The sequence below is a fragment of the Podarcis pityusensis genome (genome assembly GCF_964106645.2).
Source record: "Podarcis pityusensis genome assembly, chromosome: 4".
In the NCBI taxonomy this organism is placed as follows: Eukaryota; Metazoa; Chordata; class Lepidosauria; order Squamata; family Lacertidae; genus Podarcis; species Podarcis pityusensis.
In genome coordinates, this window is record NC_138027.1 from 58,980,695 (window position 1) to 59,006,464 (window position 25,770).

At 39.5% G+C, this 25,770-nt stretch overlaps 1 protein-coding gene across 4 annotated transcripts in view; it reads left to right on the forward strand.

Moving 5' to 3' along the window:
* Positions 1–24,360, forward strand: part of MED14 (mediator complex subunit 14) — a 34,727-nt gene extending 10,367 nt beyond the window's left edge. The window contains exons 8-31 of one of the 4 annotated variants that reach the window (XM_081004364.1): positions 981–1,113; positions 2,100–2,250; positions 3,291–3,402; positions 4,469–4,594; positions 5,421–5,499; positions 7,635–7,794; positions 8,823–9,017; positions 10,549–10,683; positions 11,671–11,747; positions 12,374–12,537; positions 12,649–12,795; positions 12,907–12,998; positions 13,385–13,537; positions 13,922–14,191; positions 15,064–15,201; positions 15,918–16,026; positions 16,245–16,376; positions 16,890–17,072; positions 17,659–17,894; positions 19,003–19,182; positions 19,628–19,735; positions 19,837–19,962; positions 21,365–21,554; positions 23,791–24,360. In XM_081004364.1, coding sequence (XP_080860490.1) covers positions 981–1,113; positions 2,100–2,250; positions 3,291–3,402; positions 4,469–4,594; positions 5,421–5,499; positions 7,635–7,794; positions 8,823–9,017; positions 10,549–10,683; positions 11,671–11,747; positions 12,374–12,537; positions 12,649–12,795; positions 12,907–12,998; positions 13,385–13,537; positions 13,922–14,191; positions 15,064–15,201; positions 15,918–16,026; positions 16,245–16,376; positions 16,890–17,072; positions 17,659–17,894; positions 19,003–19,182; positions 19,628–19,735; positions 19,837–19,962; positions 21,365–21,554; positions 23,791–23,864 — 3,470 coding nt within the window. In that variant the 3' untranslated portion in view covers positions 23,865–24,360. The remainder of the gene's footprint in view (positions 1–980; positions 1,114–2,099; positions 2,251–3,290; positions 3,403–4,468; positions 4,595–5,420; positions 5,500–7,634; positions 7,795–8,822; positions 9,018–10,548; positions 10,684–11,670; positions 11,748–12,373; positions 12,538–12,648; positions 12,796–12,906; positions 12,999–13,384; positions 13,538–13,921; positions 14,192–15,063; positions 15,202–15,917; positions 16,027–16,244; positions 16,377–16,889; positions 17,073–17,658; positions 17,895–19,002; positions 19,183–19,627; positions 19,736–19,836; positions 19,963–21,364; positions 21,555–23,790) is intronic. The other 3 variants (XM_081004365.1, XM_081004366.1, XM_081004367.1) reach the window with 3 other exon arrangements.
* The last annotated feature ends 1,410 nt before the right edge of the window (positions 24,361–25,770 follow it).

Here is a 25,770-nt window from a genome sequence, read left to right on the forward strand (position 1 = left end):
TAAAGGGACCCCTGACCATTAGGTCCAGTCGTGGATGACTCTGGGGTTGTGGCGCTCATCTCGCTCTATAGGTCGAGGGAGCTGGCGTTTGTCCGCAGACAGCTTCCAGGTCATGTGGCCAGCATGCCAAAGTCGCTTTTGGTGAACCAGAGCAGCGCACAGAAACGCCGTTTACTTTCCCACCGGAGCGGTACCTATTTATCTACTTGCACTTTGATGTGCTTTTGAACTGCTAGGTTGGCAGGAGCAGGGACTGAGCAACAGGAGCTCATCCCATCATGGGAATTCGAACTGCCGACCTTCTGATCGGCAAGCCCTAGGCTCTGTGGTTTAACCCACAGTGCCACCTGCGCTTATTAACAACATAAAAGGCTAGGCTAGGGAGAAATCTTCCACTTATGGAAACCACATGTGCCAAACACAGTTGGGAAAGCATACATATAACTGTCACATGAATAATGTGTTAATACTTTTTAGATATGTTTGGGAGGTAAAGTAAGTAATTTGGAAAAGAAGGCCTAGATTGAACACATTTATTCTAAGTATAGCATCTCATCTTAATATGTAAGTTGCTTGGTGTGGATGGAACATACATATTACAGAATGACAGCATTTTGTCATTGAACCCAAGACACCATACATATAGTTCCCAAGTAATCACTATCCAGGCACTAACCAGAGCTGCTTAGCTTTAGCATGCTGGTGGCCTACAGACCTAAACCCTTGGATATTCTACAGTAGATCCTGTTTGATTATATGGGGGGGGGGGAGGGCTTGGAGGGAGAGAGATTCCACACAAGAAACCGTTCCCTGGTGTGACTGTCAAGAATTGCTTTAAAATCTGCTTAACAAGACCAGTGTTGACTTACCATGTATATGAGTGTGTACAAAGGCCAGCAAGTCTTTGGTTTAGTGTAAGTTGAGAACTATCAAAAGTTCCTCCAATATTTTACTGCATTTACTTAACCTGAATTCTTTAGACTCCTTCTGCTTGTCACTGCAGTTGGAAGTTTTGCATTCACAGACTTTAATGCTGGTTCGAGAACGCTGGGGTGATCTTGTGCAAGTGGAGAGATACCATGCGGGCAAATGCCTCTCTCTTTCTGTCTGGAAGTAAGTGAAAAAATTCATGAGATCTGTAAATGTTCGATTGAAATATTAAATTTCAAGTAAAGCTTGGAAACTTCTATACAGTACTAGCATATTTAGATGCCATATAATATTAATTGCCTTTTACTGAAGCATAGGAATTGCTGATCTTTTGGGTTTAGAGGGGTTATATTAGTGTCAGACAAATAATGCATAATTGGTTTTTGGAATATAGACATTTATGATGATCATTTCTGGCCTTTGATAAGGCTATCGGTCCAATAATGTTATTAATTATCATAACATATGTTGCAGCCAAAATATTTGCAGTTAAGATTAACGTCTTGTTTATATTTAATGGTACCTTAAAACAACGTGTTTAGGCAGTTTTTTGCATGCTCACTCAGTCAAGTTTTGCTTTATAGAGAAAGCCGTCGCAGTATTTCAAGCACTATCCATCTGAAACACATAGTCAAAACAGTAAATATTCCCAGGATGTATTCCAAATTAAATAAAAAAAATTGCACAAGGATGAAACACAGATAAAACATAGCATTAACGTAGTCTCAACAAAAGTTAAGAGGCATGGGAAAATAATAAGGGGTTGTGCTGGAAGTCAGAGTTGGCATCAGCTGAGCCTCCCCAAATAACATTTTCAGGTGCAGCAGAAGAAAGAAGTAGACAATGGTGATTGTCTAGATTGAGATGGCATCTTAATTTAGGCTTTATATTGGATCCCACATGAAAAACAAAGCTTTCAAGAATTTGAAGCAGCAAATTGTAGTGATTCATAGGCTGCTATAGGTGATGGTTGTGTATCTGTGAGAGGAGTTTGATAGTGGTTCTTTAGAGACTTGATACAGGAATAGGGCGCTAAACTTCTTGGCACAACACAATTGTATGGTATTGTTTCATGGTATGAAACTGTAAATATTATTCATGTGTTTCAGTATTCTACAGAGGGAGTTTTTTGGCTTCTTTATCAGCTAACACAACATTTCTGTATTAAGCCAACAGGTAGTTGGGAGAAAAACAGGGACTGCATCTCTTCATAAGGTCACCATTAAGATAGATGAGAATGATGTATCAAAACCTTTGCAAATTTCCCATGAACCTCCCCTTCCAGCCTGTGATTCCAAACTAATTGAAAGGGCTATGAAGGTAAATATTGCCAGGTGAAGTTGGCATATAATTTTAATCGATCATTGTTTTTAAAATAAATCTCTCTTAAGCAATGTATTGTGTTTGGGTTATATCCCAGTCATTTGATGTCATAATGATATGTGATTGACAGGTGGGTGGGTCATCCACCTGTCAAAAATTGGCCCCCAGCCCCATTTCTGACTTGGGTCCATCCCATGGAGTCCAAACAGTGCTTAAACCTTCCTTTTACAATCTTGCCGCCACCTCCTAAGTGACTGAAACCCAAAAGGTATGTTGGGTGGGAGGCATATGTTACAAATCAATTGTCTGAATCCAGGAAGGCTAACTTGAGACAAAGGCCAGAGTACCTTTCTTCTTTAAAAAAAACCAAAAAAAAAAACCACCCATCTACCGCAAGTTAGATGAGCTTTGGGCCATTGCTGTGAGCAGCGAAGACTGTGGACTCTCTGAGGGGATCACAGAGAGGAGCAGGAGGAGGGGTTTGCATGCAAATTGCCACTTGGCTGGACTGCACATGAATCAACTCTGCACTTTCCCCATCTCAGCTCATTTTTTTCAAAACCTGATTGCAGTAAAGATTACAGTCGTTTGGTAAGCCTGTGGGTAGTTAAGTAAATTATAAATAGCTGATCAGTTTTGAAGAGCCTTATTACTTTGATCTTTGTCGTGTTGGAAACTGGGGGATGGCAGGCTAGGGTTCCAAATCACAAAGTTCATTTCCTGTTTGGAGTTTCAGAAAAGGACTCTAGTTGTCTGTGATGGAAAGGCATTGTTGCTTCACTAACCAGGCTGCAGAGATACTTCCTTCATGTGGTCTTGTTGTATAGAAATCAACATGCTGGATTTAAGAAGAACTTTCTAAAGTCTAACCCTTTTTAAAGTTCTTCTTAAATCCAACATGCTGCTGATTTTTGTGAAACAAGGCCAGTATGGGAAGTTTGCCTGAGCAGCTCAAAACACATAGTTTTTAACTGTGAACCTTTTTAGAGTACATATAAAATACAGAATAACTGCTTTTTCTTTCTTTTTTTATATAGATAGACCACCTATCAGTAGAGAAGCTTCTGATAGACAGTGTCCACGCAAGAGCTCATCAGAAACTCCAGGAATTGAAAGCCATTCTTAAGAATTATAATGTCAATGACAATTGTAAGTGATGGTATCTGAACTACATTGAATTGGGTGGGGGAGGGAGGGGATGTTGTTCTACATTTTTATGTGCCCTTTATTAACTTTCTTCAAAACCAGAAATTCCTCTGCTAGCCTGCCTCTGCCTAACCTAACCAAAGTTGTTTAATGCACTTTGAACTGAATGCTTCCTTTGGTCCTTCATTGCCTTGAGCATCCCCTAGGAGAGTGACAAAACCTGAGAAAGAAATGAATGGCAAACATTTTCTTATTTCTGTGAGGCAACTATAATGATATGTATAACTAGTGCTTTCCTTTGGAATTGATTTTGGCGCTTTTTAAGCTCTACTTAAATGATCAGTGAGGATGGGGTTTGGAAATTTTCGTATTTCATTTGACTTGCATTTTAGCTTCTTAAACACAACTTGCCTGTGCCTGATATTGAAAAACTCTTCCTGTCTCATTGTCTGCCCTGTTCAGAAGGGTTCTTGACCTTCATGAAAGGTTTTTCAGGGGGCTTGGGTAGGTATAGGTAAGAGGGGGTGAGAAAGTCTTTTTCAACCAACTGTCTTCCATGAATGCTTTTTTAGATTGCAGGTCATAGGAGACACATGGGGGGGATTCCCCTTCATACTTTGATATAGCAAACTCTCTCCTTCCAATCCCTCACCCAGGTCCTGAAATCTCAAAATGAGAGCTGCATAATTGTGATTTTGGGGTTGGTGGGAATGGGTGTATGGTGCCTTATATGGGAAAAAGCAGCTGGCTTTAGTATACAGATTGTTATCTTTGAAATTTATTAATTAGTGTACATTCAAGTTAGTGAACAAGGGTATTATATATCCAAACAAGCTGCCAAGGAAAAGGGCAAAGTTAGCAAGAATAGCATACCTTTAAACAAATGGTCATTTTTTTGTGCTCACCATAATCTTAATTGAATAAAATAGCTTTGATTCAAAAGTACTTTATTTATGATGGGGCTGTGAAGGCTTTTTTAGTTTCGTTTTATTACTCTGAAGTCTCTACATTGCTTAATCAAGTAAAACTTTGTACCTTGATTTATGAATTCTTGATTCTTTAATTTTAGCTTTTATAGAAACGGCTCTCCCCACACTTGTCATCCCTATTCTGGAGCCATGTGGTCGATCCGAATGTCTACACATTTTTGTAGACCTTCATTCTGGAATGTTTCAACTAATGCTTTATGGGATTGGTATGTAAATAAAACTTTCAGGTGCTTCCTTCTAATACCTTCCTTAGTAGAATTCAACACTCTATTTTTGGCCTTGATGCAAAAAATGAAAATTGAATCTTCTGGTTGGCTGGCTGGTTGGTAAGGATGCAGGAGTAGAGGTGAATATAGATTAGCATTGTATTCAGTGAATTAACATGCAGCTTACTTAAAGCACAGTGCAGTGTGATGTTTTAAGCTGCCCAACAAAGGAAGTAGTTATGGCTAGCAGCTTAACTGAAGCTGAAAAGAGTATGGTGAATTTGTAGAATGTATTTTGCAAGTGACCTGATTTCAATGAGCTGAGAAATGCATAAGCCTTTTGCTCCTTCCTTCATCGCACAGTTTGATAAGCCACAAAGTCCCTAATTAACTGTAGTTTACTGCTTCAGGTGCAAAACAAAACTTACTTGGTTACAAGCTTTGGGACAAGATCCTGGCTTGCTCTGAAGCTTTTAATCATGGTTTCCTGGTTAGGACAAAACGGGAAACTGTGGTTCACTAGGAATGTCCTGGCTTAAAGAGGACTGCAAAGGGACTATGTGCATTAACGAAAAGGTTATTTGTATCTTGGCTTAGTAAGGTGAGACACAACTGCCTGAATGGGGCCTGTGTGAGTGTGTGCGCGTGTGTGTGCTGAAATTGCATGTTGAATTGTCTTTTATGGCACTTCTTGCAGAGGGTGGTTTGATTTTTAAAGCACCATAAACCTATGCGTGTGCTTTGACTTACAACTCTGGATTTCATTGTTCTGGATAAATGCAGAAAATGCCACATTTGAGTAGTAACTAATCCTGTTTCCCTGCAGACCAGCAAACGCTGGATGACATAGAGAAATCGGTCAATGATGACATGAAACGCATCATTACGTGGCTCCAGCAGCTCAAGTGAGTAATATGTAGCTATTCCTGTTGGTGCTATGCCTATTCTTTGCCTCCAGAACTGTGAAAATAACACTCACTTCCAGAAACTATTTTTGAAAACTAAACTTCTTCCCCTTCCCTTACTCAGGGTAAGATATTTATGTAGAAGGTTGTTGTCCTTTAAACTCTATGCCAGTTTCCCTTCTTTTTATTGTTAATTGCAAAATACATTGTTGCAAACTTGCTGATCTTACAAGAAACTGGTAAACCATTCAGTGTGATTATACTCTAATTATAGTCCCCTCGACTCCACTGACTTTACTGACTTCACATGCCTTTACTGCGACTTTATCTCCCTTCCCATCTCCCTTCCCCTCAAATCAGTCTGCCTTCTTGCTCTGAGTAGCAAGAAGGCAGACTGATTAGTAGCTAGTTAGTAGCTAATAATAATAATAAAATTTATAATTTATTTATACCCCACCCATCTGGTTGAGTTTCCCCAGCCACTGGGCAGCTTCCAACAAAAGATTAAAAATACATTTAAACATCAGTCATTAAAAACTTCCCATTAAAAAGTTTGGTCAAGGGGGCAAATAAAATCACTTTGTAAGCTGTGTATCACTAAGCTCTTTAGAATTTTTCAAGAGTGCCAACAAATGTGTGGTGAAGGGGTAATCTAGTAGACATTGTCAAAAGCTTTTTGAAAATCTAAATAAAGTCCCTCACAAGAGGCTCCTGAGAGAATTTAGTCATGAGATAATAGGACTGGTCCTCTTAACAGGAAGCAGCAAGTAAGAATAAATGGGCAGTTCTTGTGGTAGAGGGGTGTAAGATATGGGGCACTCCAAAGTTCTGTATTGGGACTTTGGCTTTTTAACTTGTTCGTAAGTGTTGGATGAGATGGTCAAGATAACATTAACATCACCAAAATGGGGGGGGGGGGATGGGTAAAAAAGGTCAAATATGATTTACTGTGAAGTGATGTACACACTAAAGCAAAAGACTAATTTGTATTTGCTACCACAGAATGTGGCAATGAGCCACCAACTTGGGCTTTGAAAGAGAAATAGGTAAATTCGTAGAGGTTAAGGCTGTCAATGATTATTAGTCATGATGGGTATATACTTCCTCCAGGGATGCCTCTGAATATCGGTCGCTGGGGAACAGCAGCTGGAGAGAACAGCAGTTCTCAAGTTCTGCTTGTGGCCTTCACAGAGGCATCTGGTTAGCCATTGGTTGGGAAACAGGAAGCTGCGTTAGATAAAACTTTAGATCTGGTCCAGTAAGGTTCTTACAGACTTATGAACCTGGTTGCCATTTTGGCAAAGCTGTTAAAATTTAAAATATTGCAGCGATGTGGCTTTGAAAGTGGAAGGCTCTCTAAAAATGTCCTTATTTACTTCCAGTAACTTTATTTACAGATACAACAGAGCAAAAGAACAGTGTTCATGCTAGAATCCCTTGTTTAAAATCTTTAGGTTTGTTTGTGAACATATTAGTTAATAATTTTATTACCGACTGGTGCCCACAGTTGATAAATAACTCATTTACTATGTGATATTTTATACCAAGGAGAGAAGCAATTGGACATTTAAAAGCAAAAACAAAAGCAGATTGCAAGCTACTTTTGGTAGGCACTAACTTATCCCTACTATATATTAAGTACCATATAAATTATCCCAAATAAGAATTGTATTTGTGTAACTTGCAAGTCCCCAAATGTGACAGTCTTATATACAAGCAAAATCTCATAAGACTTGCTAATGTTGGGTTTGTGTTGTGAATACACATGTAAAAGCCTCCATTCCTATAGTTATGAGTCAGTAAACATGGGTTTTCTACCATATGTACAGTTACCAGGCAGCTGCAACTGATCTTATGCAAATGTCAAGTGTGTGTGTATAAGGTACATAAACATGTCTGCCATCTTCACATCTTCCTTTTGAAGTACACATGTAAAGTATTTTAGATGTGCACCCAAAAACCCCAGAATTTGTATAGTAGCCCTGTGAGAACAACTTTTTTTTTAATGCAAGTCCTGTTCTGTTCTGCATGATTGCAAAGAGGTCAAAAGCAGTCTAGAAGGCAAATTAGCAATGCTACACTCTATCTAATGCAGAAGTGCCAATGTTTTTGTATGTTCTTTTTTTTCAATTAAGGTTTTGGCTTGGACAGCAGCGTTGCAAACAATCAATAAAACATTTGCCTACAGTCAGCAGCGAAACACTGCAGCTAGCTAATTACGCTATGCACCCTGTGGGAAATCTCTCCAATCACAAACTCTTCATCAAGCTCACCCGACTTCCACAGTACTACATTGTAAGTGAATGTGGAATCTTCTTATGAACTGGACCCTTAGAATGAAGGAAGCAAAATGTAATAGGCTAAGCTGTGACTACTGCTTTGATTTTTACCACTTTGAATTGCCTGAACATTGCAAACTAGCAGTTGGGAATTTAATTTAACACTGGCAATGGCAAATGTCTATATTTTAATTGGGGGACACTGTTTTTGACAAAATTACGTATTGCACATATTGTTGAGTCCAGCAATGTAGTAAGGAAGTACACAAATTTTAAAATGAAACTTTCTTTTATAAAAATGCTTCATGCGAAATAAAAAAGGTGAAAGTTTGGAATCTATTTCTTACAACTAACAAAAATGTTGAGTAAAACTACAGGCATGTATTGATTAAAATTTGGTAGAATGACTAGTGAGTAGGCTGCTTTGGGGCTGGATCAGGCGTGGATCAAAGAGGTGGGAAGCTAGGCAAATTTAAAGAGTTGTAATTGGTGGCAATACATAGAGGGCTTTTTTTGGTCATACGAGTGCTTGTATATTCGAAGTAGGTTTTTTCTGTTTGTATTTATTTATGAGCAACAAATCTCTCAGCTTCCCTCATATCACAATTAGCTTTTGAAATGTACCTCCATTTCAAAAGCACTTCATTATGAAGTATTTGTGGTGGGTAGTTCAGGAAATGCAATTCTTAACTCCTGTTTGATATGCAGACCTAGTTGCGTATAATTTACCCAAGTCATTCATTTACAATAAGGTCTGCTTCAATTCCCCACCCCACCCCCATTTGATTGGAATTTTTTTTCTAAAAGTCATTGTTTCTATAAACAGTTTCTATAAACTGTTCTATAAACTGTAGTTTGATCTTGGCCGTGTTCATGCATATACCCAAATTGTGTTCGCTAGAATGTTTAAACATGTGAACGGTGTGCTCATTATGAGAGTTCAGGATTTCTTGTTGCAAACTTGTTTTTTGCTTCCTGCAATGACAGAATTCTTAAATCTCTGAAAATTCTCAAGCTCCCAATGTAATTTTTTTAACAATTTAGGTAGTAGAGATGGTTGACGTTCCCAACAACCCCACACAACTGGAATACAAATACTACTTTCTTTCTGTGAGCTATGCTGAAGGAGATGACAGCCCTGCCACTGCAGTTCTGCTGCAGCAATTTAAACCAAATATTGAAGAGCTGGTTTTGGACACAAAAAGTGGGAAGCAAGCAAAAGGTGGCACAAAGCGCAAGGTATGGCTTTGAGAGCAGGCAGTTTTTTAAAATTGCATTTCCAGAGAAGTACCAGTCTGTTAACAGCAGAGAGTCTAGTGACACGTTAAAGGCTAACAATTTTATTAAGGCAAAATAAATAGCCAGCTTTATTATGGCATAAGCTTCATGCCATTGTAAAATTGTTAATCTTTAACGTGCTACATGACCAGTTGTTGTTTATTTAGTTTGTTTCCTACGTAAAAAGTCTTGGAAGTGGAATGCCAAAATACAATGTATTGCAATTTTCAGCAAACCTCTCAATTGAAAAACATCACCACCACACCAGATATGTTAATCTACAAAAATCATTTGCCACATATGCAATCTATCCCCTGCACAACACCAGCATGAACACTCAAATTCTCCTAGTTGAAGGTAAGCAGAGAATTATTGAGGTACATCTTGGCTTCTGGCTGAGTGAATCATGGTCAAGAATAAGTGCAACTAGATTTCTTTGGTTACAAGGCAGAAATGGAAGAAATTGGGTTTGAGGAGCATTCCAGTATTCTGCCATTCTAGCCATCATTCTCCATTTTTAAATAATGATACTCAAATTACCGTAAGTATTTAATGACCTAGTCCTCTGTGGTTCAGTAACTTGCATATAGTTTTAAAGAAATTTTCACAGTGCTTATGTAAGTAATGTTTGCTTACATCTTTAGAGGCAATTCCTAAAAGCACATTATAGGAGCATGCTGTTGTATGGCACAGCCACCTAGGAACCTGAGTATTTAATTTCCTTACCTAACATGGAAACATTAAATCCTGAGGCATAGATGCACTGTCATTTACTAGTATGTGTGTTTTCTTGAGTAGCAACTTTTAGGGCTGTAGAACTGATTCAGAAAATATGAATCAATTAATCCTTTAGCTTTTAAACTGTGCAAGATTTCATGGGAATAAAACTATAGTTTTGAAGTGGAAATATGTTTATAGAAGCATGTATATGTCTCAGTAAGCCCTGTCTGCGGAAAAGTAGTTGTGGGCCCCTATGATAGAGGGCAGGGCTGACCAGCTGACATGGCCATGGTGTTGTGTGAAGTATTTTCACGCCATCTTAAATTCAAGCTGGTCTGCAAAGTACAAATGTTCCTTTGCCTGCAGAGTTTCAAACTGTGTGGGCAAAGGAAGCATTTCTCTTTCTGCTTTATTTGTCCACATGATTTGAAATCTGACCGTTTGACAAAGAAAGCAGAGTTTTCAGCCATTGGCAACCTGTGTTTGGCAGGGATGGGTTCCACTTGGGAATTCCTGAGTGGAACCCATCCTATTGAGGCTTGCATTTGGAGCCAGAAATTTAAAAGACACTGAACACAAGCCCCTCTTGCCAAGCGCAATGGAAGGCTCCAGATAGTTCTTCTGCAGCTGCCCCACATTGTCAGAGGCATGCCTGCTGTTGCTTTACATGAAAAAGACAAATTCAGTGCTGTGACCCGTATGCCTATAATTAGAACTTTGAACCCAGCTTTTAACTGCACTTGGCTAAAAGAGGTTTCCTGCTATTCTCTAGTTGTCTGGTGATCCGTGTCCTACTGAACCCAAGAAACCAAAGCGGTCTGGAGAAATGTGTGCCTTCAATAAAGTTCTAGCTCACATTGTAGCAATGTGCGATACAAATATGCCATTTATAGGACTTCGTATGGAGGTAAGTAACATAATTTCCGTTGTGCAAGAGACGGTCATGTTGACAAGTCTTTTTAAACAGGGACTTTTCTTTGTATGGGAAAGAGCCTAGACCTCAGCTTCAATAGTAGGGAGGAACAATTAGACTGTAAAGCCATTGGGGATGAAAGAGACTCTTGCTTTGACTTTCCTGTTCAGCTATGCTAACTGCTGGCTTAGGCACAAAGCTCAGGGTTTGCCAGAATGTGAATAATTTAGTCATAGACCAGAAAGCATTGTGCTCAGCTTGGTAAAACATTTTGCTAACTACCATAAATATCCATTGGTGTGTTGGGTTTAATCGGTTTTAGGGATGACTTGCGTGGCGAACCTTGGGACTTGCAAATAAATCATTTGTGTGATAATTTGGGGAAACTGTTACGTAGAAGAAGTTGGATGTATTATGTCAATGGTGAGGAACCTGTGGCTGTTCAGATGGTGCTGGTTTACAACTTCCATTGTTACTATTGACCATGCTGGCTAAGACTGGAGGGCCACAGGTTCCCCAACACTATATATAAACTGGAAAGGAGGAGGTGTAGCCATTGTTGGGAGTGCCGTTTCTAATAATCTAATGGGTGAAGGGTTTGGAAAGTAGATTGAAGCAGAGTTCTCAGCAATAATCTGCAATGAGGTAGGAGCATAGATCCTTCACTTAATGCTGCAGAAGATACTGATACCTTGCCAGGTACAAGGAAGTTCAACTTTCTCCATTCTCTTAACCCCTTGTGAAGGGCGTCTCAGCCTGTCATTGCCTCTGGTACCATCTGAATCACTACCTGTGTGATATATAGCTCATACTGTAGATGCTAAGGATCAGGTAGGCCATTTAATACCCTGTATTAGGACGGAAAATGTTGGAAGTTTCACTTGGCTGAATGGGCCAGTTGTGGTGGCAGGGGGGATGCTCTTTAGCCTGGACTTTTCTCTTGCTATGAAAATATAAAAAATGTGATTTGTTTTGTTTCAGCTATCCAATATGGAGATCCCACACCAAGGAGTCCAGGTTGAAGGAGATGGCTTCAGTCATGCTATTCGTTTATTAAAGTAAAGAGATTATGCCACACTTTCATTAATGTGTACAATATTCCATGAGTGATGGAAGGGGAGGAAAGTATTTAATATACAACATGTTGTAGAATTAAAACTCATCTTGTATTATATTATACGTTTATTCATTTATAAAACTGAAAGTTTTACAACAATAGTTGTAGAGTAAAAAAAACACCCACCCATCTTCAGACACTTTTTAAAGGCATACATAGTGCAGAAAAGTGAACAGCAGGTTGACACTAATTTTGGCACAATAATTTTATTTCCTGCCGCCCCTTACTTATCCTTAATTTTTCTTAGCTTTATTTTATGTAGCAGCATCCTGGAGAAGTATCAAAACCAAACAACAAAATTTCACTACTTCCTCGTTGCTATGAATTATGTGAATTTTATTTTTTCTCCTTTTTTTTGATTGATTAAAAATTGCATAAATTGCTGAAAGATTATACCTCAGTATGCTGTTACTATTTTACATTTTCTAGTAACTTCAGAGTTTCCTTGCAGGGACACATTTTATTGTACAAATTATATTCTCCAGAAAACATTGAGCAGCTTACGTTGAATTGTTTGGCTGTGAGACTAAAATAAGTACATGGTCTTACCTTTATCCTTTTCAACAGAATTCCTCCATGTAAGGGTACAAGTGAAGAAACCCAGAAGGCTCTAGACCGTTCCCTTCTCGATTGCACTTTTCGACTGCAAGGTAGAAATAACCGCACATGGGTTGCTGAACTGGTGTTTGCAAATTGCCCACTTAGTAATAGCACTTCCTCCAGGGAGCAAGGTTAGTGTTCCAACTTATGCTTGTTCTGTCTTGCACTTCCCTACTTTCTGCTTATGTTTTCTGTGTGCCAATGTGATTTGACCATATTGGACCATTTCTTTCACTTTGTAGGACCTACCCGTCATGTGTACCTCACATATGAAAGTCAATTGTCTGAACCAGTTGGTGGACGAAAAGTAGTTGAGATGTTCCTCAATGACTGGAATAGCATTGCTCGCTTATATGAATGTGTGTTGGAATATTTCAGATCCTTACCAGGTACATAAATACATTCTTCTTCGTTCTTATGTTGCTGTATGAGGTCTACCGAAACAATTCATATATCTATTTTTGTATCTTTCCCCATCCACTTTCTTTCACCTTATGAAGAAATACCCAGCCATCTAAAAGTTTTCTCGGAGGTCCGAATCTACAATTATCGGAAGCTAATTCTTTGTTATGGAACTACTAAAGGAAGTTCAGTAAGTAATTTTTTTGGAGAAGGGATAAACCAGGATTTAGTTTCACTTTGCCTGATTTCTAGCTTGTCTTTATGTACCAACCAGGATTTGTGGTTTAAAATTAATGCTAGTCATTTTCTAAATAAGCCAACTTCTAACCATGGATAATGAAGCTGGCTTGTTTTAACAAACAAGTTTACTCTTAAAGTACGATTTTCTGGTTCACAGGGAAGAACAAGATAGGAATAAGTGAAAATGAAAGTGAATTTGGGTCTGTTACTCTTCCTAGCTGTGCTAAACCATAGTTTAGTGATTACATGCACACCCTCCTGCTGAGTTGTGAAACAGTTGCTTGCTTAGATGTTGTTGGATTATTTTCCATTAAAGCTCTTACTTGTTTTTTATAGATCAGCATTCAGTGGAACTCTGCACACCAGAAATTCCACATATCATTAGGAACAGTTGGACCAAACTCAGGTTGCAGTAACTGTCATAATACGATCCTGCATCAGCTCCAAGAGATGTTCAATAAATCACCAAATGTAGTCCAACTTTTACAGGTAACTAACCCTTCTCCCCAACCTGCCCTTGGAAGAGAAATGTTTGATTCAAAATGCAAAAAGCACCAAAGGACAAATTCTGTTCCCAGTTCTCAGGAGTATCATTTAGCACAAGAGGCCAATAATGACTTGTGTGTAGGGCTGTAGGGGAGAATAAGCTCATTCATTACATATTTAACCTGCTGTTAAGAGTTTGCTTTTGATTAAAAAAAGAGTGTGTGTGGGAAAGGTTGATATGAACATTTAATACACAATAAATAAGCCAGCAGGTTCTTACCACTGGTAAAAACAACTTTAAAGCTGCATTTATGTTGATGGTTTCTAAAGGCTAAGTATATTTCGTTGGCTATTGTAAAACTAAACAAGTTTTGTTTTTACTTGCAGGTTTTGTATGATACTCAGGCTCCATTAAATGCTATCAATAAGCTCCCAACTGTGCCAATGCTGGGACTGACACAACGTACCAACACTGCCTACCAATGTTTTTCAATTCTGCCTCAGTCACCCACACACATCAGGCTGGCCTTTCGGAACATGTACTGCATTGACATTTACTGTCAAAGCCGTGGGGTGGTGGCAATTCGCGATGGAGCATACAGCCTTTTTGACAACAGTAAAATTGTGGAAGGCTTTTACCCTGCACCAGGACTAAAGGTCTTTTTATCTTTATTTTACAGTGTAATTAAATAAGGCTGGGTTCCCATTAATATTTCAGAAAGTTTTGCTTAAGAGGAAATGCCCTTTGTAAGGGGCTGGCAACTGTAGCTCCTCCAAATAAATTTTATTTTTAGGAATCTAGGTTGTCCAGTGCTAAGGGGATTAAATAGCTTGCTCTGCACTTTTTTAGGATATAATGACAGTGTTGGGCATGGGGTTTGGACAGTAACATCCTTCAGATCACTTTTGGGTGTTTTCACAACTGCTACTCAATACTTTTTGGCTACTGAAAGCCAAATTCAGGTAGCAAGATGGAATAGACTCCTGCCTGACATCTTGGAGAGCAGCTGCCATTCAGAGTGCTCACTGCTGGGCTGAATGGACCATTCTGTGACTTAATATGTCATATCCATCATTTTATGGCGTTTTAAAAAACTTGAGTTTTCTATGAGTTGTGCTTTTTCAAGTGTAGTGCAGCTGATCTTATCGAAGTAACTTTCAGTTTCTGTCCTGGATGCCATTTTTTAATGGTACAGAAAAATCTTTAAAAGGAGTACTTTTAGAAGACATCTGAAGGCAGCCCTGAATCGGGAAGTTTTTAATGTTTGATGTTTTACTATGTTTTATATATGCTGTAAGCTGCCCAGAATGGCTGGGGAAACCCAGCCAGATGGACAGGGTATAAATAATACAATTATTTGTGATTTATGATCCCTTTCATGGAACAGAATTCAGCTGCTTCTACAGACACTGACTAGCTGAAATAATTATAAAATCCTTGAATATTGCTGTTAAGATTGATCTAGATGTCTGGTAGATACAATAGGAAGACATGTTGACTCATAAATCTGAATACTCTATATCCACAGACATTCCTGAACATGTTTGTTGACAGCAATCAGGATGCACGAAGACGATCTGTCAATGAAGATGATAACCCACCATCTCCTATTGGAGGGGACATGATGGATTCATTGATATCACAGCTTCAGCCACAGCCGCAGGTTGTATGTGTGCAGTATAAGGCTCCCAGTATAAGGCTAAGCCCCTATGATTATGGTGATCATTTTTGACAAATGTGTATGTCCAAAGAGATAACAACAGCAAGTGAGGCCATATCCTCCTTATTGTACTTGCGTAGCAATATTTATAGCTCTTCCTGGCCAACAGTAAGTGAAAACTTATACATAACAACATATTTTAAAATGTAGTGGTGATTTATGAAGACCTTGGGAGGGGGCAGAATGAGGATGGCAACTGACCTCTCCCCAGGCCTTAGACATTGCTAGAGCATATTCATGGAATGCCAGAGGTTCTAAGTATTCTGTCAGAATCCCCAGTGAACCACTGTCGTCAGTGTAGACACTGAACTGGATGAAGTAATGGTCTGAATTTGTGTAAGATACGTGCCTAATACATCAACGTGTGTAAGTTAGAGTGGATGTTGATGTCCAGTGCGTAAGCTGTTGGCTAGAAGCAGTAAAGTACAGACCATATAATAGACTTGGAGATATAATAGAAAGGGAAAATGGCTCTTGGAATCAATGGCTTATGTTGGTAGTTTGTGGAAAGGTAGTGTAAAGAAGTGAAATGCTACTCTAGAAATTCAGCTTTAATGAAGTCCAATGCCTGAGGACAGAACTTCTAAGTATTAGATATTTAAGCATGTAGAATTGTTGGGATCTATATTTTACTATATCTAATAAAGGTCTTATTTCAACAGTCTTCAAAACAGACAGGAGCACCAGGGGCTTACCCATTGACATCACCGCCTACATCGTATCATAGTACAGTCACCCCATCACCTTCCATGATGCACACGCAGTCCCCAGGTAAGACGGCTGCCTTTTATGCATCACCAGTAGCAGTTCATGGCATTTAGTGTTCCTAAGGTGTTTCATAAATGAATTGTGATGCGCCCTGTGTTTTTATAAATCACTGTACCTTCAAATAATCTTGACAACTTACTAAAAAGAGAGTTCTCTTTAAACTTGGAGAGGAATAGTTGGGCAGTACGTAACGTAGTTGCTGTCCTGAATGTCCCCTTTAGGAACGCTACATCCTGCAAACTCTCCGAGCGGTGCATTAAGAGCACCGTCACCAGCATCATTTGGTCCAACTCCTTCTCCTTCATCTCTTGGAATCACAATGGGACAAAATACGAACTATGCTAGCCCACATGGTAAGCCCATGACTTGTACAGCTGGATACTGATAGAAAACTGACACTTCAGATACCGTAAAACAAACAACCCCTTTTCCTGACTCTGGGAAAGCGCACTGCTCCATTCCCTGTTGGGATGCAGGCTCTGAAATGACAGCAACTGTTTCTTCACACACCTGAACTGTTGCTCCTACTTAACCAGGAGCTGCTGCTGCTGACAAATCGCTGACTTTATCAGCCCCAACATAGCAGGGAGGAAAAATTGGAGCAAATGGTTTCTAAAATCTCTTGAGTCAACAGACATTGTCCTGCAGCCTTCTGTGGTAAGCAGAGCAAGCAAGCCCCCTATCAATGAATAGACTGAGCAATAAAGCATTCATTTTTTAAGATTCACCACTTAAAAATGTACGTAATCAAGGCATGTTTGATGTGTTAGGCTTTAGATAGGCAGGGTCTAGGAAGGCTATGGATCCTGGTGTACAGATAGTACACCCAGAGAAAGCTGCCTACAATTTTCTTGCAATTTCCATAGGTCCTATAGATCCTACTTCACCGTACACAATGATGTCTCCAAGCCAGCGTCCAGGGAATTGGCCAGGCTCGCCCCAGGTCTCTGGTCCCTCTCCAGGAGCACGCATGCCTGGAATGTCACCAGCGAACCCTTCTTTACATTCTCCAGTACCAGATGCTTCCCATTCCCCAAGAGCGGGAACAAGTAAGTAATATCAACAAGAGGCTGCAAAGCCAATAGAGGGAATGTTCAAACTTAGTATTTCACTACAAAATGCTGTTGACATGGTTATGGCAACCCAGTTAGACAAAGGCAGGCAGGCATACAGGCAGGGATAGCTTAATTGGTAGAGCATGAGACACTTAATCTCAGGGTTGTAGGTTTGAGCAAAAAAATTCTGCATTGCAGGGGATTGGACTAGATTACCCTCATGGTTCCTTCCAACTGTAGAGTTCTGTGATTCTATGACTGAGTTATTTGTTAATGCAAAATAAACAAAGTACATTAATCAAACATTATTGTGATTTGAAGCTAAGGTGACTGTGCAATCACCTTAACTCTGGAATAGTGATCTGAGTAGTTAATCCTCTCCGTTTGCATGAGGGAAATAGAGGGATTTGGACACAGCCATTAACTGTTTCTTAGTCTTTGGAATTGTTGGGGTGCTGAGTTTGGGAAGGTTTCATTATGCCAAGTCTTACAGGGAACTGCCTAGCATTTTAAATGTATGTAAATAGCCATGCATCCCTAGACAGGAAGAGTGAGGTGTGCTTTTTCTTATTTCTACTAGGTTCCCAAGTAATGCCAACAAATATGCCGCCACCTCGTAAACTACCTCATCGCTCTTGGGCTGCATCCATACCCACAATTCTCACTCACAGTGCCTTGAACATTCTTCTTCTGCCCTCTCCCACCCCCGGGCTTATGCCGGGGCTGGCCGGAAGCTATCTCTGCTCTCCACTTGAACGTTTCCTTGGATCAGTTATCATGAGAAGACATCTCCAAAGGATTATCCAGCAGGAGCCGGTACGTAAGGACTCAACATGTTTAGTTCCTTACACAATCACTTTAAATTTAGACTTCTCCTAGCTTCTGTGCAATAAGAGAAGTAAATTTTTGTTGTGCAGCCACAAGGTCTTGTGCTAACGGAACTGCTATGTTGGGTTCTGCCCATTGAAATTAATGAACTTGTATGAGTCACGGCCATTACTTTTAGTAGCTCTACTATGACTTCGTTGGATACAGCCTAATAGATGTTAACCATTCTGCATTTTAAGAGGTGTGAAATGGGATGTGATTTGTGATGTTTTAACCACATTGAGTTGGTATACTGCATTGCTGAAGTTGAGGACAGTGGTTTTTATTTTTTCTGCCCATAGGGAATACTTTCTACAAGTCTGCCAAAGAACTCTTACATGTTGACTGTGGAGTCCTGAGCAGAAAATTCTGGGGTGCACACTCAGTTTGTGTAAGTGGTGGTGGGGCTAGCTCCGCCCCCCCATGCAAACTAAGACTGCATCCTTGAATCATTTGGAATGGTGCTCAAGTGGCTTTCAGACAGCTTTTCTGCCATTACCAGTTTCTTCAGCAGGTAGCTCCTGGATTCCTAGCAATGCAAGTGGAAAACTGCTTATTTAGCACTTCTGTTTGGAAAAACATGGTCCAAACTTTGGCTAAGCTGTAAACTCTTATTTGCGTAGGACCATCCAGTATTTGCTAGGATTAGTGAAACAGGAATTTGTATTGACAAATCTCAGGGCTTGTAGGGGAAAGCCAGAGGGAAGAAGTTGAATAATAACAATATAAGAACTGGTTGTTGTTGTTTTTAAAAAAGCAGAAGCAGCACTTTCCTCTTAGCAGATAAGACAATGCACCCTGCTGAGACAATAGAGAGCACCTCATTTTCCCAAGCCTGCTTGGTTAATGGTCAGGGATAATGGGAGTTGTAGTACGGCAACAACTGGGAACCCAAGATTGGGGAAGGCAGGTGGAGATGTACCTGACAAGCTACATGCAGCCAACCTTAAAATGCTTAGGGTTTGTGAATTTTTTGCTCCTGCTGCTTAGAGTATAATGAAGTGTGGGCAGCAGCTTATTTCTTGCATTCTAATCAACTGTCTTGGCTTTTAAACAGCTACAGCTTATGAACTCCAATGAACCAGGTGTAATAATGTTCAAGACAGATGCCCTGAAATGTAGAGTTGCCCTCAACCCTAAAACTAACCAGACCTTGCAGCTAAAAGTAGCACCTGAAACTGCAGGGCAGTGGAAACAAGAAGAACTGCAGGTTTTGGAGAAATTCTTTGAAACCAGAGTATGTACCCCATCTTAGTTTATTTGTAATTTGAAGTTTGATAAGATTTTTGAAAACCACATTCATAAAATAAGTTCATAATACATCACACATATGTGATTCATGTCCAGTGAGCTTATGCAGAACATACTCATGCCGGTTCAGCACCTCCCTAAAAGCTGCCAGGCTGACATTGATGTTCCATGTGATTTTTCTCCTTTGTATGTTCCTGTGCTGATGCTTGTGTTGATCATGAACTGGGCCACTTCATATTCTTACGGTTTTTACCTAACTTTCCAGCATTTATTGTAGAGAATTTCAATTTGTGAGATTGCCATAATGGGAATTTCGCATCCTTGTGCTGTTATTTTGATTTTAGTAGGATTTGTGATATGGATTAAGAGCAGGATTGAAGAATCATTGAGCTGCCTAAAGAAATTCTAATAACACATTGCATTCACTGTAGGTTGCAGGACCACCCTTCAAATCCAATACTCTAATAGCCTTTACAAAGCTGTTAGGGGCACCTCCACACATTCTCCGGGACTGTGTACACATTATGAAACTAGAGCTGGTAAGTTAGTTTTAACGTCTTCGCAACATTCTGTATTTTTTCTCATAAACCAGACTGGATTGTTCATCTGTCTTTTTCTGTGGCATGTTTTATTGAAACAGTTTCCCGATCAGGCCAGCCAGCTGAAATGGAATGTACAGTTTTGTTTGACAATTCCTCCAAGTGCTCCACCAATTGCTCCTCCAGGAACACCGGCCGTTGTGCTGAAATCCAAAATGTTGTTCTTTGTAAGTAGAGCAACTAAGTCAGTTCCATGTTTGGTGCAGTCTTTGACAGTGTCCAGTTGTAAGGAGTAGTCTAAATATGACTTACGTCAGCCATTGTGTAAGTAGCAAATGATATACCTAATTACAGAATATATTGTCCTATTCTCATCCCCTTGAAGTCTAGGAACTGAATTGTTCTGGTTATACATAAAAGTGAGGGGCAGATGGGGTCATCAACCTAGGAATGTAGCCCATGAAGGAGAAGAAAAACTCTATTCCTAAACCTCTGCTGCCTTGTGGGATATCCTCAGAAGGACAAGCTAAGGAGTAAAACCTACACAAATCCGGAGTGGAGTCCATAAGACAGTTGGATGACATCTTGTATGCCTTCTGGCAACTCCTGCAGCCAAGCTGGTTCTAAACATATTGCTCTGCTTCCCTTTGGACGACATCAGTATGTCAGGAGGAGGGATCTTGTCGTCTGGGCAGCCCAGGACCTACACACACACACACACACACACACACACACACACTGCCCAGGCTTGTGCCCCAGGGTACTACTAACACAGTGGACCCCGGAGGTGCACTCCATTATCTCTCAAGACATATGGATGCCAGTAACAATATATGAAACCAAAATATAAAATTTCAACATGTTCCATTGCTTCAATTGGGGTTAAGGATGACTAAATGCTGAAGCTGCTGCTTCTGCTGTAAGAGGCCGTGACTAACACATGACTCTATGCAATTAGACCCATAATCAATTTCTTTACAAACAGGGCACTATATTTGATTTGTGCTAGTATTTCTTTTCACATATGCCATGTAAAAGGCACCTACTTTTTCCATAATACGTAGCTTTGAAAGTTTGCATGTGTGGAGATGGTTATGTAGACCCATTTTGATAAGCAGTTTATGTAATTGCCAGTGTGTTTAAAGTGAACACTTCGGATTTAAAAAACCCAGCTGACATTGAAATAGGATGAATGGTGAAGATAATCTTACTTTTTGCAATATCACCATTCCAAATTTCTTTAAAGAAAAATTGGACAGTACATAGTGCTTATTTCTAAATCTCCCAGTTTCCCTTTTGTACTACAAAGCAATTTGGATTGTAAAAAATTGTGTTCATATATTACTCCTGAATGCCCAGTAGGGAAATTAGGGCATTTCAAGCTGCACTAGGACTTTTGGTGCACTTTGGTTTAGTTATCAGTTTGAAACGGTTCTGATTTAAGTTTGGATAACTAATTTGTGTCGGTCGTATATTGGCTTTCATTTTTCCTCTTGAGCTAAGGAATGCATTCAAACTGGCACAGTAATAAAGACCATGCCTTAACTCATGTGATGTTGCCATATCTACATCAAAGGTATATTGCAAGATTGCTGTGATTACTTTTTGCATATTCTATTCTGTTCACAGCTTCAGCTAACACAGAAGACTACAGTTTCACAGGAAGCCATGAGCATAATAGTCCCCATCATTTATGATATGGCTTCAGGTACGACACAACAGGCAGACATCCCCAGACAGCAGAACTCTTCAGTTGCTGCTCCCTTGATGGTTAGCAATATTCTAAAGAGGTTTGCAGAACTGAATTCGCCACGACCAGGTACTGTACATGTCCAGTAGGTCAAAACTTCTGCATGCTTGAATGGACAGAGTCCAACCTTTTAAAGTTTTTAAATTTCACTTTACCACCAGTGTTGCTTTGCCTTTTTTTTTGGTTTCCTGAAAACTGACCTCATAAGACCTGGCTTCGGATTACTGCATGTTAGTGATAAATTGTTGAATATATACCTCTCTGTGGTGCCAGAAGGGTTGTATTATTGACACAACATGGACTTTATGACACTGACCAAGGAAGTGTAATGCACTTAATGACTTGGCTCATACTACTGTAGTCACAGCGACACGATTTTAACTTTTGTCATGTGAGCACTGTGTATATATTTCTGTGAAAACTAGTGCTTGTTAAGTCATATTGCACTGTAGGAATGTCTTCCCATTTCTTGTAATTTTACTGTTACAAGGTTTTACTACCTGTCTTGTTCTCAATTGTACTCCTCTGAGGAAAGCCTGGGGTCCAGGAAGATGGAACTACTTATAAATCATTCCATAAAGTATCACTTTACAGCTCTGGCTTATACTTTCTGTATCTCATGACTAACATCTTGCCTTGACTGTATCTTCTCTCTTATTTATGCTGCCTGCTTTGTTTCTGTGAGAAACTTTTGTATTCAGTTTCACTTTTCCTTTAATAAAAGTGTTAGAAACTTTTGAAAAGTGATTTTTTTAACAGTTTTATTCTTGGGTATGATATTTTTACCCAAGACACTAACTTCTTCAATGGAAGATTTTCTCCCCTCAAAGGATACCTTTGTTGCTTACTCGTTCTTGGTTTAACAATAAAAAAATCATTATATTAGTTTAGGGTTGTTTTTTTAAAAAAGTGCCAGCATATTCTTAGTGTAGTGTTATAGCATAGACATGAACACTGATTCTGAGACTGCACTGTGTGGATACACATACCATTTGACTACATTGAAGCAGCTTATAGGATTGATGTGGTATGTGTGTGTGCCTCTTCAAATGCTTGCCTTTACTTTTGGCAACACTCCATCCTGAACCCCTGATCGTCACTGAGGTAACTGCGATGTTGGGAGGGGTTAGCCTTGTGTTTCTACCTGGGCAGTAAGGTTCAAGGTGAGTTATTCAACATCCATGCTGCGTGTCACTAGCAGTTGGAATATCGTGCATGCCACCCATAATTCATGCATGCTCCAAAGAGCAACTTTCAGCTACCTTGGCACTGACTATTGTGGGAGGGAAATGCAGGTATAGCTTCTATACATAACTAAACAAGCGTCATCTTTGCCAGTGAGGCATTTTGTCATCAGGCTTTACTACACAGGGCCATGGGGCTTTATTGAAAGGGAGGGGGGAGTTATTGGAATTGGCATTTGCAGTTTTGTTCCATTACTCTAAAATATAATGGCATAAAAATAATAAAATGTATGCCATCTAAACTGAAGTTTAGAGAAGACTTCATGGCTACTTTTCACTGCTTTGTCATTCTGAAATTGTAAGTGGAAGCACAATGCACATGTAAGTAACCTATTGTCTATTAGAGCATTCCTGTAAAATCAAATCCTCATCAAGATTCCTAATCCTTAGAAGTGTCCACAGCAGCACCAACAAACCAGCTCCAACACCAGCAGTATAGCTTAGCTTGCTGTGATTGTATTTGCCTATCAGGAGATACTGGCTGAGCTGTTACTTTTGAACTGGACAATTATCTTTGTCTCCGAGTCTTTATTGCCAAGGAAGTTTGGTTATCAGTCAGCTTTGCATCCCTCCTTTCCTCCAAGGAGCTGAGGGTAGCACATGTTGGGGGGTGTTGTATGAACTCTGCTGGGCTGAGAAATAGGCACTCACCCAATGCCATATGAGGCAGGGTTTTGAATCCAGGTCTCCTTGGCCCAAGACCAACATTTTGCACCACTCTTGGGTTTTTTGCTGCATGGAGGGCGTGTCTTTGCTGCATTTGGAGACTCCTAATGGTCCAGTTGTGGTTGAGTGGGCAAACTGCACCTTATCAACATGTTGATTTATATTTTCCACCCAAGCTGGCTACGCTATTTCCAATAGGTTAGAATAAAGCAAACTTGCTTAACGTTGAAGTTCTTTGATTACTGTTGCACCTGGTTGTAATTGCCTATTTACAAAAGTTTGAGTTGTGGCGTGCCTTGTGACAAAAATTGAAATGCATTTGATTAAGTTTATCACTTGCCATAACCCAGCTTGTTTTTTCTCCAGCTAACTTGTGTTTCTTTCCCTTGTTCTAGGTGAATGTACAATCTTTGCAGCTGTTCGTGATTTAATGGCTAACCTTACACTGCCCCCTGGTGGGCGTCCATAGGCTATTTTTAAGCAAAGGGTAAAAATGAGATGAAGAGGCAAAAACATTTCTCTGAAATAAGCCTTCACTTATATAAAATGGAAGAGACATTTTCACGTGTCACATTTTAAAAAGAGCTAATACAATGGATTGGCCCACTTTCAGGGATGCACTTTCATCAGACTTTTTGTACAGCACTCTGTATGATGTTTTACGGAGACATTTCAAAGTCGTAATAGATTTATGTATCCGCTTGCCAGTAAATAGAGTTAATATTCTGTTTTATACTACAAAGATTATGAAAATGCCAAAATTTGTTTATTTAAATGTTTTTTCTTATGTCTTGGTGTAATAGTCTTTTTTTAAAGGCAGGTCTGTCATTTTTTGAATACTGTAAAACTGTGACAAACTTTATATTGAAACTGTATTTTAATATGACTGCTTTGAATCCTTACATTTAAATCTGGGCTTGTTGTAAACATGTCCCCCCAAAAGCAATATTTAATAAACTAGATTTAAAAAAATGTTTCTGTGTTTGCTTTAAAAATGTTTCATTTTTATATGTGAAAAAAATAATGCCAGATTGCTTGCTTATGGGGCTGTTTCTGGGTAGTTCGTCACTGCCTTAAAAGCTCAACATACTCAGTGCACCAAATTTAGAAGTAGGAAATTGCCAGTTCCTTTTCAAGTACAGTGGTTTATTATCTCTAAAAGTTGGATTGAGCAAGCAGTAAGTGGTATGATTTTGCAGATCTTCATACCTGATTTAAGGCAAGTTCCTGAAGCACCCTGAAACAAGTTCAGTAGGCCTTTTGAGAGCAAGGGCGGCATTCTGTGCTGCACAGCAATTGACTTTGAAACTCAGGGATGCAGCAGAAGCAGTTTTTAATGGAGGGACTTACTTTCATGCATATGGAGAGGGAAAATGGGAAAGACTCAGTAAGTGTACCCAACTAAAGCAGTAGCTAAGGTTGTTCTCTGAATTCTGACTATTCTTCACATTGAAAGTGTTGCATGGAAGCAGCTTGAAACAGCCTCTGGGGAAAATCTCCCACTTGGCAGTTGTACCTTGTAGAGTAGCTTGCCACATGGAATGGCAACATTACATAGTCTTCCCCTGTTCACCAGTAGCTGCCACAGAGACAACTGGTGCTAGCATGGTGATTCCACATGACAATCCCAAGTGGTAAGTTAATGCATGTTAAAAGATTCCCATGTGGTGCAGCTAGTAAGTGGGGGAAATTTGACAGCTTCCATATCAGTAAATATAGATGATCTAGGACACAAAACACTAGGACACTGAAGGAAACATGACAACTTTTATAAAGCGTGTATATGGAAGCTAAAGAAAATTGAACCTTGTTCAATATCAGTAATAACTGTATTTGGAGGTTACATTATAGCCATTAATAGGCAAAATATAGGTTAGCTCTGATTAAGATAATGCCCATCACCACATCTTGTGGCAGTGAATTCCATGAGTTAATTAGTACTTCCATTTATGCGGTTGGCCAGTCAATTCTGAGGGTAACTCATAAGTTATAATTCTTCCATTACATTTATCCGAACCAGGAATACTTTATCAACTTTAATCTTGCTGCCATTTTGGGTTTGTCTTTTTTTCAATTGCCAATAGAAGCTTCCTCAGGAAGTTGGCGGTTTCTGGTATGTAACAGAATACTAGTGGCAAATGGTCTGACAAATACCTAAGAACATATCCTGAGAATATAGATCATATATTGAAATATATATATATAGGGTGCCATGGACTTTTCTGAGGAATCAAGAACTGTTTTAGGTCGAATTACCACTAAAAAAAGTAATACCACTGTTTGCTTTTCTGAATTTCATTTCCCACGGACCTCGCCTTTTACATTTCTCTCAAATTTCACACAACTGGCGGCGTGGACTGTACTCCACAAAATCT